A 12337-nucleotide genomic window follows, 5' to 3' on the forward strand; every position below is an offset into this window, starting at 1 on the left:
TAAGTATAAAATGTGAAGAAAAAATATTTTTTTACTTTATATGCTAAAGCCTAAAAGTGACAAGTAAAAGTAAAAATATATTTTTATTATAGTGATAAGTAAAAGTGAGCGGAGAGTATTAGGGTAAACATTTTTTTGGTTTTTTGCTCTTTAATTTCCATTTACTTTTTTAAAAAATTGAGACTTGTGTAGTTATAAATCAATCTTGACTCCTTCCTTTTTTAAGTCTTTGTGTTTGTTGGTTACTTCCTACAATAATTCAAATCCTTGTCAAATTATCACGCCAATGGAATAGAAATGAGAAAACCCCACACCCACAGGAGATATAGGATAAATAGATATTTTTTGAGAAAATAGCTTAATACCCTCAATTTATTATCAGAATTTCAACTACACACTTATATTTCATGAAAATCCTAACATTTCCTTGGACTATTTTAAAGTGGCATACATGTACCCTTAGGGGTCGTTTGGTGTAAGGAATAAAAATAAATAGTTTTAGGATATAATTTTATTGTCTTGTTTGGTTGTCATGTTTGAGATAATTTATCCCACCATTTATACCATAGTAATGGGATATACATGACGGGATAAGTTATACCAAGATAATTAATTCTGAATAACTTGTTTCCAACCAAACGTTAAATGTAATATTTTTACTTTTGCCTTTTGTTTTATTTTCTTTACTTTTTTTTGTTTCCCATTTTTCCCCTTTTTCTCTCTCATCACTCAATATCCTCCTTTCTAGTACATTTCCTTCATCACCATGGTTGAACATACACCAATCCACCACCATAGCAATTAGCAGCCCCATCTCCTCACCCATTTTTTAATACTTTTTCATAATTAGCAAGAACTTCGAGCTTGAAATTGGTGTTAAAATTGTGGAATTTGGATGGAAGAAGTGAAAGGGGTGGTCTAAATGGCTAATAAAGTTGTTGTGGTAGTACTGATGAATATTGTTGGTTTCTTTGACATGAAAAAGGAATGATAAGACATCGTGGTGGAGAGCCAAATAGAATTTTTCGACACGAATCGAACCCAAAACATATACTTCCTCTGTTTCACAAAGAATGACCTGATTTGACTTGGCATAGAGTTTAAGTAAATAAAGAAGACTTTTGAATCTTGTGGTTCTAAATTAAAGTTACGTCAAATGTACAAAATTGCCCTTAATTTTGTGGTCTTAAACATGCCACATGGAAAGCAAAACGTAAAATGTTACCAAAAGAGGAAAGAGATCATTCTTTTTTAAGACTAAAAATAAAAGGAGGTCATTCTTTGTGAAACGGAGGGAGTACTAAACACTCGATGGGAAATAATTAAAAAAGACAGTGTCCACATTAATCATAAAAAAAAATATTTAATTAATGCATGGTTACTATTCAATTAGTGTCCAAAATATATGGAGAGAATAGTTTGTTTTCTCCGTCATTAAACTGGATTAACTTGTTTACCATATTATTAGTAATACATTGGTGTGTTGACAAAAATAAAATAAAAAAGGAAACGTATTGCATCAATTTAAATGTCAATTGACGTGAAATTAAATATATTGAAATATTTTCTCCATCTCAAAATACTTGTCGTCTTTGTTTAAAATATTTGTCTTAAATTTTTTGTCCTTTTAAAAGTTCAAATAAAACTAATTATTTTCTTGCCATATATCCTTAGTAGTAATTAATAATAAATATTTAATAAAAAGAGATTATATCTTAAGACATAAACAAGGGTAAAATAGCCAAACGCTCCTCCTAATTAATGTTTTCTTAAGGGCGTTTAAGGGATATGTAAATTAAAAAACATAGAAATATTTTGAAACGAGAGTAATATATAGTTCTGGGCTAAAGTCCAATAGAGTTTTTGGTTCAAGAAGCTATAACTTATTTTTGAGATTCACTATGTGTCACTCACATGTCCGAGCATTTATGGCCATCGAAATCCAAAGTTGGCTTCTTTTTATGTGAGTGTATCTACAAGTTATTTTTGGCATTGCAAAGGTATAGTAAATCGAGTCTCATGCCATTACTTCATTATCTCCATACTCATCTTGCGGAACCATAGTCTAGTTAATCCAAAGATACTCTTAATATATAATATTGTGCGATATTATCCTCTTTGAACCGAACTCACATGATTTTCACCGGAAGGGCTCACACCATTACGAGTAACTTCACCCATTATATATATATCTTTCTTTTCATATATATATTAACTACTTATATGATTTTATTTTATTTTTTTAGTGGGATAAGGCACAAATACCTCTAGACTATGATCAAAATTCCAGTAACATACCTTAACTAAACGAAGGGATTATCTCTTTTTTTTAATAAGGGATTATTCTAATGAAAATTGATAGTATGATTTATTGTCACCTTCTTCTGAGCATTATTTTGAATGTTTCATTTATTCATGAGAATCTCTCTTTCAAAGACGGCAGCAAAAAGAGGTTTCTTTTGATTTTGAATTTTTGTCACCACTTGCTAAGTATAGTAAATAAATATCTCATTATCTCTTAAATAAATAGTACTAACATTCACCCTAATTATTGCCACTCTAATATTGTTCTTCTATTTGCTTGCATTAGGATCACAATTTTTGAGTAGCTATGGTACTTAATTTTCCATTTATATATGTTGTGTTCGGTACGAAGAAAAATAATTTCCTAGAAAATAAGTAGATTTATTTTTGTGTGTGCTCGATACGTAATCAAAAAATTATTTTAAAATTATTTGTATATGATATAGACAAATATTATGATAGGTGGAGGCCGTATGGAGGTAGGCACGTTGGATGGTGGAGATGGGGCGAGGAGGACGCCATTAATGTGAAATTTGTTTTTCCAACTTCCACTAGAGAACTCATTTACTCATTTTTAAGAAACTTGTTTTCGTAGAGAATATGTTCTCCAAAACTTTTAACCAATCGAATATGGAAAATGCACTGAAAAATATTTTTCTTCGTACCGAACATACCCTTAATCCATTTCTCATTTCTCAATTTCTCCATATTGATTTATATAATATGAATTTTAGTTCTTTATGTTTTCTTGATTATTTTTTTCCTAATATCTTGGTTGTAGGATAAGAGTGAAGTTCTTGAAGGAAAGGTTGATTGGAGAGGAAGAATAGCTACTAAAGATAAACATGGAGGACAAGGTCCTTCCTTACTCATTTTAGGTAATGAATATTGACTCAAGAACCCTTCAACACAAATATATATATTATTAACACGGTGTGATATTGTCTGTTCTAAGCTAAAATCATATAATTTTTTCACAAAACATTTCACAAAATTAATAATATTATTGCACCATTAGTTTGGATACAAATATATTGAATTAAGTCAATTCAAAATTAATATTCTTAACATAATGTGATATTGTTCGCTCTGTACCAAGTTGCCACGTGATTTCTCCAAATAATGTCATACCATTAATAAGAATATAATCATATGTGTATTAATCTAATTCTATAAATATATTTGACTACATATCATACGTTGAATTCTCCTGAGTGAAAATCCTAGCTCAATCGTTGATTCCACCATTTAACATTATGTGTATTAATTACTAGGTACATTTGCTTGTGAGAACATTGCATCATTTGTGTTAGGAGTAACCTTGGTGACTTATTTCAATGGAGTGATGCATTATGATGTAGCTGATGCAGCAACTCAAGTTACAAATTACTCTGGAACCAGTTATATTTTAACTGTCCTTGTGGCAATCCTAGCTGATACTTATATTGGAAGATTCACAGCTGTTTTTGTTTCATGTTGGATTGAATTCTTGGTAATATTTCATATTCTCTTCATCTTGTTAATTTTATCTAAGTGAGTAGTTTTTTTAAAGTTTTATGCATCCACAATATACAAATCATGTACTCCCTGATTAAAGATAAATCTAAGGGTATACCTAACATGTTGAGGCGGATGCCGTATTACGACATCAGGTTCATTTGAAACTAGTATTTTTTATGCAAAACATAATTTCATGTGTAAAAAGATATCGAAGTTGTAACATGTATTAATATGTTTGAACTTATAGAGATTGAATCCTAGATCTAACTTAGCTATATTAGGTAAGAAAAACCAAACTTTGAATGGATAGTATATAATATCATCATGTTAACTATGACTATTAGTTCCAAAACAAAACATAGATTTTTTTTAGTTTTTTCCTCTACATATCATTTGTGAGTGACATCTAATTATTTATTTGGTAATTAAATGACTCAAAACACCCTATAATATGATTCAAATACAGATAATAAAACACCCTATAATAATTTATAATCAAACACGTATATCCTATTTATACTCGAACCCTTTAAAATATCAATAATCGTGTATCAGATCCTTCAAAAGTAGTATATTTTTTGAAGGATCCGACATCTGACACGGACGCAACATTATTTTTTCGAAAGTAGAGGCGTATTCAGGATTTATAGATAATGGGTGCACTATTACAAAAAGGTGGATCTAAGACATAAATTTGATCGGTTAGATTCTTTTTACTGAAAACCATTAAAATTTTAAAATCATAGGTCCAAAATTGACTTTTATTTATCCAAACCAGTTACAAAATCTTAGAAAGAAAATTAAAACAAGATAGATAAAAGATTCAAATTTCTAACCTCACCTAAAGAGGTGCACCTAATCATCATCGTACTACATTATATGATACTTCGAGTCTGGGTTCACGCATCTATATTTAAATATTTTTAAAAAATATAACACTACTATATATGATTTCGGGAGGGGACCATGGGATCACGTGAACCTGGTGACCCCCTCCTGTATACGCCCCTGTTCGAAAGTCCAAGCAACATAGCTTATACCTATGTTTTTCTCATACACTCCAAAAATGTTGCCGCACCCGTGTTGAATTCTTCAAAAATACGTTACTTTTGGAGAATCCAATACTCATCAAGAGTGAGAGATCCGTCTAAGAACAATAGAAGAGGGATATACCATCGAATCGGATCTTAGAGAAGTCTCGTACATGTCGATATTTTTGAAGAGTCTGAACTTATTTATACTCCTTATGTTATGGAAATCTTACACTAATGAATTCCTCAACTATTTGATAGGGACTAGGATTGCTAGCATTTCAAGCACACTATCCCAAATACAAGCCACCACTTTGCAACATTCTTGATCCAACATCAAATTGTGAGAAAGTTGATGGTAAAAATGCAGCACTTTTATTTGTTGCACTTTATTTGGTAGCACTTGGCTCAGCAGGGATCAAATCAGCATTGCCATCACATGGTGCTGATCAATTTGATGAGAAAGACAAGAAAGAAGCAATTCAAATGTCAAGTTTCTTCAATTGGCTTTTGTTAGCTGTGTGTGTTGGTGGTTCATTTAGTACAACATTTATTGTGTGGATTCAAGAACATAAAGGATGGGATTGGGGATTTTTTGTGAGCACATTGGCTATGTTGTGTGGTGCAATAATATTTTGTGTTGGATTACCATGGTATAGAATATTTGTTATCAAGGGAAGAAGTGCCATCACTGAAATTTTCCAGGTAAACTGTCACCTTTTCGTAAGTTTCATACCTCATGAACTATATATTACTTTCTTGGTGTATTAAAAAACACACGTAGAGAATAGCATGTGTTATAATACAAAGGGCGTGATAGTTTAGGTAGATAAAGAGAATAGCATATAGTCAAAGTATGAAACTCGTGAAAAACTCTAGTACAAACACTTATTTTGTGGATTCAAAAACATAAAGGTCGTCCTTTCGAAAGTTAAACATAAGTCTTAGCTATATGTTGCTCGAATCCTTTGGAAATGTTGCCTGATATGTGTCGAATCCTCCAAATTTTATTCATTTTTTTGAGGATCTGACACGAGTACAACTACATTATTTAAACGATCCGACCAAACATAGAGTCTTATAGTACTCTTACAATTCTCTCTCTATGACAAACTATGATCATTTTTCTAATTTTGTTTTCCTTACTTGTGCTCTTATTGATAGGTGTATGTTGCAGCCATAAGAAACAGAAATCTTCAACTTCCTCAGGACTCATCCAATCTCTATGAGATCGACGAGGATGAGGAAGCTGCAATTCAAGCAGAGTTTCTACCTCATACTGATACATACAAGTTAGTTATTTCTCTGTTTCATATACTTATTCGACCAAATTTTTATATTATCAGATCACCTAAAAGATAATAATAAGTATCGCACCTAACAAACAGGATTGGTGCAACAACATTTTTGAAGAGTCTGAGAAATCCGACTTAACTTATTTCTTTTTTTTTCTTTTCTAGGTTCTTGGATAAAGCAGCTATTATTCAAACATCACAACAACAACAATCTGAAAAAACAATTAATCCATGGAGACTTTGTAGAGTTACACAAGTAGAAAATGCAAAAATCTTGCTAAGTATGGTACCTGTTTTTTGTTGTACAATTATTATGACACTTTGTCTAGCCCAACTTCAGACATTTTCAATTCAACAAGGCTTCACCATGGATACAAGGATCACAAATTCCTTTCACATACCACCTGCCTCATTGCCAATCATCCCCATTGTGTTCTTGATCATCATCATCCCCGTCTACGATCAAATCATCGTTCCAATCTTGCGCAAGTTTACCGGCATTCCCACAGGTAAGGCTGTCAAATGAACGAGTTTAACTGAATTTGGACGGGTCAAAATAGATTAATGAGCTAATAAATAAGTTGATTGAGCTAAATTTGGCAGGTCAAAATGAACTGAGTTAATAAATAGGCAGGGGTGGGTCATGAACTCATCCTAATATTACTTAGCAAAAATGAATTGGGCCAAAATGTTCTAGCTAAACAATAAGTCATAACTCAACCAGTCAACTCTTACTAAATTTTAATCTTTATTTTGTTTTCTTATTTATAAAAATTACATATTAAAACTTTGTTTTTCTTTATATATAATGATATTAAATTACATATTAAAATTAAAGTTTCTTTTTCTTTTCTGAATGTAACGAATCAAAATGATTTGAATTAATAAGCAGATGAGTCATTAATCCATTCAAAAATTACTTGGTCTAAAAATGAGTTTGAGCCCAATCGCCCAAAACACTTACATGCTTTGGGCGAGTTTGAGTTGTATCAATAAATGGATGGTTTGGGCATATCATATCTTTATAGGCTAATTTTGTCACTTCTACCTATACAGGCATAACATACTTGCAACGAGTCGGGGTTGGCTTAGTCCTCTCCGCTTTATCTATGACAGCAGCATCCATCTTAGAAGTCAAGCGCAAACAAGTAGCACGGGAACACAACATGCTTGATGCGATTCCCGTGCTACAACCATTGCCTATTAGTGTGTTTTGGCTCTCAATCCAATTCTTCATATTTGGAATTGCAGATATGTTTACTTATGTGGGACTTCTTGAATTCTTCTACTCTCAAGCACCAAAAGAATTGAAATCAGTGTCATCATGTTTTCTATGGACTTCAATGTCAATTGGATATTTCTTGAGTTCAATTATTGTGAAAATTGTGAACAAGGCAACTAAAAAAGTTACAAATAGTGGAGGGTGGTTAGTTGGGAATAATTTTAATAGGAACCATTTGAATTTATTTTACTTGATGTTAGCTGTGTTGTGTTGTTTGAATTTTTGTGTCTATTTGGTTGTTGCTAGTAAGTATAAGTATAGGGTACAAAAAAGTCCTAGTGATCAAGATGATAGTAGAGTACATGCTCTAAAAGATCGAAGCGCAGTCGCTCTACCTTTTCAAGGCAAGAGTAGAGTTGATCAGTAAGCACTATCAGCTTCTCCAAATCTCATTTACAGGATTTCAGTGGATATGTTACTGTTATTGTTGACGAAGATTTAAAAGTGAAATTTATGTTATTTGCTATATATTAGCAAGGAAATCAGTTTCTTTCTAATTGTACTTGGAAAATTCAGTTGTTTTGAAAATTGAAATATTAGTTCCTTATTGTTGGTTGTCTAGCAAAAGGTCTTTCTATTTTACATTCAAAATATTGATTTGCTATATTCAATCAATTTGTATTTCTCATTAAGGAAAATTAAAGGAGTAAATACTAGAGTAACTTTGCCCTCTATTAGAATTGTTTTGGTCTAAATTTATCTTTTCCTCAAGAAAAAAGTCTCCTTTTTATGCCTAACGAAACTTCAATTCAAGAGTTATTTCAGATCGTCATTAAAAATTAAGAAAGATAAAATTGAACGCATACATAAAGTTCACTCATTTTACGTTAGAACTCCTCAATGGCATTAATGATAAATTTAACGCGATTTGCTAACGGTAGATAAAGACAGCCAAAATTCTGTACGTTTAAGATTTATTATATATATATATACTTTTTAACTTATATATATACAATTTAAATTTTATTGCTTAAATTATAGTCAAAAGTTTAGAATAAATCAATGTTCACTCAGGTAATTTATGCAAAGTAATTCTCACTAAATAATTCGAAATATTGATATACATGAAAATAATAATAATAATTATTATTATATTATATATATATTAAAAAAATTATAATTTCCATCAAAAAGAGGTTCAGAATCCCCCAGAGGCTTATCCAGGATTTCGAAATGATGGGTGCCTTATTACAAAAAAATTTGATCTAAGATATAAATGTGATCGGTTCGACATTTAGGTTTTTATTACTGAAAACCATTCAAATTAATATTATAGGTCCAAAATTAATTAAAATGTCAAAATGTTACCAATAACCATTTAGAGAGGTGTTATCTAATTTTAGAAAGAAAAATAAAACACGATGAATATAAAATTCAAATTTCTAATCTCACGTGGAGAGTGCACTCAGTCATCATAACATTATATGATACTCCGAATATGGGTTCATACATCTATATTTTAATATTTTAAAAAAATATAACACTACTATATATGATCTCGAAAGGAGAGTATGAATTCACGTGAACCCGGTGACCCCTCGTTAGATACGCCTCTAAAATCCCCTTAGCTTTACTTGATTCCGAATCTCCTCTAATAATAGTGACAAACACAAAAAAACTAACACTCCATGCAATCCATTACGTGGCTACAAGGCTCAGAAATACAAGCCACCTCGACGACACATGCATGCCTACGTGCCCACCCAAAAATCCACCACATCATACAATGCCACAACGACACATGCATGCCTACGTGCCCGACCGAAAATCCGCCACATCATACAAATAGAAAAACAAAAACTTAATAAAGCTCTACCCAACTCAACCCCATCCATTTCAATCACTTTTTTATACTTCAAAAAATTTCAAGAAAAACTGTCTAATTATTTCAATATTATTATTTCTATCATTATGGCTTCTACAACAAAAGGTCATGAGCAAGTTCCACCAGGAGAGCCTATGTCAATGGGGCAACATATGCTAGACAAAGGGGCTCAAATGATGCAATCTTTGAAACCTATAAAGCAAATGAACCAACATGTGTGTACTTTTGCTATGTACAGTCATGATATGTCCCGTCAAATTGAGACACATCACTATGTCACACGCGTAAATCAAGATTTTCTTCAGTGTGCTGTTTATGATTCTGATGAATCCACCGGACGCCTTATTGGTATATTGTTAGTTTTGTATTTTTTAAACTTCATATCAAGTCGATCGGGTGAATACACATTAAATTTTTTTAATATAACTGTAGGTATAAATAATTATGAATTTATATGCAGGAGTGGAGTATATATTATCTGATCGTATCTTTGAAAGTTTGCCTCAAGAAGAACAAAAACTTTGGCATTCTCATGCACACGAGGTTTGTACCTTAATTTTCATTTTTTTTTAACACCATATATTAGTAGACGAATGATTTTGTAGTCCTTTATAAATTTATTTTTAGTTTTATATCGATTTTATAAGAAATATTCATTTTTACACCCAAGACTCAAGAGATTGATCTTCATTTTTTTTCCTCGAAAGGTTATTTTCTTCTTTCTGAGCGGTCGTAGAGATCGTTTTCTCCTAGTAGGTTAGTTACCATATTACTACAATAAAAATCACTTTTAGGGGAATAAATATATAAATTAATAAAGAGTGATAAAGTTTTAGCAGCATTAGTCAATTGCCATTGGATTTAATGTCCTATAGGCTTCAGGGACATCTGCAAAGAGTTTTAATTGACGTTAAAAATATATATTTAGCTAGGGACAGACCCACGTGGGTTTCAGGGATTCACCCGAACCCTCTGACAAAAAATTACACCGTATATATAAGGTAAATTCTCTGTGTTTATGTAGATATATTAATTTTGAACTCCTAATCTCATGGACAAGAATAAAGCTTTAGTGTAGAGGCATGTCTCCTTAAAGTTAACTTCTGTGTCTGGAGTTCGCATCCTGACGTTAGTGTTTCATTTTTTTTTAGCTTTCTTTTTATTTAGTTTCAGTTCCTAATTTTCTTGCTTTTTTTTAAAGTGTGGATTTGAACAAAAAAAAATCAAGTTTTCATTCCTAAAGGCTAAATCACTTTTCACTTCCCAAATCCCTATTTTTTGAACCCCTTGAGTGAAAATCCTGGATCCGTCACTGTATTTAGCGGTAATATGTAAGTTATTGTCATTAATTAATTATTGCTAAAGATCATTTTATGGTGTATTTGTTATGTTATTAAGTTTTTTTGTACTTGTAATTACATAAAACACCTCTTATGTTTCATCGTACATTTGATCTAAAATAAGTCATATATATATATATATATATATATAACGGTTTGATCTTTGTGAAAATTTGATATGTAGATAAAATCAGGACTTTGGGTGAATCCAAGAGTTCCAGAAATGGTAATAATGTCTGAATTGGAGAATCTTACCAAAACCTATGGCAAATTCTGGTGTACGTGGCAGACAGATAGAGGTAACTTTACAATTTAATATATTATAAATTGGCCTCGTTTCAGTTCATGTGGCACTGTTAACAATGAACTGTGGCACTGTTGATGATTTCGAAAGTCAAACGAGTTTTTTTTTCACGGTGGTTTTTTCATATGTATTCTGGATGGTTGGTTATGGTTACTTTTAGTACTTTGATTTTTATTTAGTTTTCAAATATTAAATTTTATTTCAAAAAAGAATTATGTTTGAATTGAAGGTCGAAATGTTTGGCTGTCGAAATTCTGAGTAGTTGTGTTACATAAATTGGGGCGATGGGAGTCCCTCCGTCTCAATTTATATGTGATTATTCGTGTTTCGAGAGGTGATGAGTTGTTGATTATTGTAGCTTTTAATTAGTGCTTTTTATTTAGTTTTACTAATACTAAATTTTATTTGAAAATGAAGTTATGTTTGAATTCACTGTCAAAATGTTTGGAGTCGAAATTTAGTCTTTGCTAATAGTACATTAGTCCTCCTATCTTAATTTATATGTTGATTATTTTGATTTTGAGATTCAAACGAGTTATTTCACGTTAAATTCTTCATTTATTTACTTATTGAAAGACAAAAAAGGTGGTACTAATTGCTAATTTTAACTTGCAATTTCGAAGGTGACAAGTTACCAATTGGGCCTCCATCACTAATGATGTCTCCACAACCAGTAGATTTGGGCATTGTGAAAATAGGTCTAGTCAAGAAGAGAGATGACAAGTACAACATATCGACGGACGCCATGAAAACAGCTCGGGCTGATTTATCTGAGCCCACGCGTCTCAATTCGAGGGCGGATTATTGGGTGGAGCACCGTAAGGGTTTTGCGATCGATGTTGAGGATGTTGAGATGAAGAAGATAGCACCATTTCCATGAGTTTGTAGACAAGCTTTTGCATGCATGGTTTGCATAGATGTTAATGATTTGCTTTTTAAAAGGCATTTACTAAAAGGGATACGAATAACGAATATATATGTGAAGTTCAATGCTTGGATGAAGCAATTCATTTTTATTTTATTTTTTGGTTTAGTTAAAGTTCGACTATTTGGGTTCAAAGATTGTTTCTATATGCAGTGTAATTATCCGGTTTCACTAATAAATAATTTCGTATTAAATTTAAGTTTGATACAACGCTCCTTTAATTTTTTTCCTTTGATACATATATTTTTTATATCAAATATGCTCTGAAATATACATAATAGGGAGATATACTCTGAAATATAAATAGAGGGAGAGAGGTAAGCAAAAGAGTCAATATATCATGGATATTAAATATATATTTTTGATAAATACATAGAAAGACGAGGGAGTGAGGCAAGTGAAATAGGAGAGAAGCGAGGAAAGAGTCGATGTATATAACTACATGCTTCTGTATTTAAAATAAATTATACTTAATTTGGGTCTCCTTTTTTTCTTTGATACATGTATTTTTTATATCAGATATATTCTGAA

At 31.5% G+C, this 12337-nt stretch overlaps 2 protein-coding genes across 2 annotated transcripts; both read left to right on the forward strand.

Annotated features, from left to right (window-relative positions):
• The first annotated feature begins 2777 nt into the window (after positions 1 to 2777).
• Positions 2778 to 7779, forward strand: LOC125825923 (protein NRT1/ PTR FAMILY 4.5-like). Its single transcript, XM_049505211.1, has 7 exons — positions 2778 to 2783; positions 3086 to 3182; positions 3579 to 3796; positions 5097 to 5540; positions 6000 to 6127; positions 6296 to 6639; positions 7187 to 7779. The coding sequence occupies exons 1-7, from the start codon at positions 2778 to 2780 to the stop codon at positions 7777 to 7779; spliced, it is 1830 nt and encodes a 609-aa protein (XP_049361168.1).
• A 1544-nt stretch (positions 7780 to 9323) lies between these two features.
• LOC125826025 (oil body-associated protein 2A-like) lies at positions 9324 to 11761 on the forward strand. The gene is made up of 4 exons (XM_049505322.1): positions 9324 to 9585; positions 9698 to 9780; positions 10762 to 10876; positions 11505 to 11761. Exons 1-4 carry the CDS (start codon positions 9324 to 9326, stop codon positions 11759 to 11761), a joined length of 717 nt encoding a protein of 238 aa, XP_049361279.1.
• The last annotated feature ends 576 nt before the right edge of the window (positions 11762 to 12337 follow it).

The sequence above is a fragment of the Solanum verrucosum genome, unplaced genomic scaffold, assembly GCF_900185275.1.
Source record: "Solanum verrucosum unplaced genomic scaffold, falcon-dt-bn FXZP01000161.1, whole genome shotgun sequence".
Classification (NCBI taxonomy): Eukaryota; Viridiplantae; Streptophyta; class Magnoliopsida; order Solanales; family Solanaceae; genus Solanum; species Solanum verrucosum.

What these genes read in the sequence shown, in the direction of transcription:
- LOC125825923 (XM_049505211.1), top strand. An exon ending in CCATCACTGAAATTTTCCAG is followed by an intron (nt 5,541 to 5,999) that starts GTAAACTGTCAC and finishes TCTTATTGATAG; the next exon opens with GTGTATGTTGCAGCCATAAG. An exon ending in CCTCATACTGATACATACAA is followed by an intron (nt 6,128 to 6,295) that starts GTTAGTTATTTC and finishes TTTCTTTTCTAG; the next exon opens with GTTCTTGGATAAAGCAGCTA.
- LOC125826025 (XM_049505322.1), top strand. Translation starts at nt 9,324, where the DNA reads ATGGCTTCTACAACAAAAGGTCATGAGCAAGTTCCACCAGGAGAGCCT. An exon ending in ATCCACCGGACGCCTTATTG is followed by an intron (nt 9,586 to 9,697) that starts GTATATTGTTAG and finishes ATTTATATGCAG; the next exon opens with GAGTGGAGTATATATTATCT. An exon ending in GGCATTCTCATGCACACGAG is followed by an intron (nt 9,781 to 10,761) that starts GTTTGTACCTTA and finishes TTTGATATGTAG; the next exon opens with ATAAAATCAGGACTTTGGGT.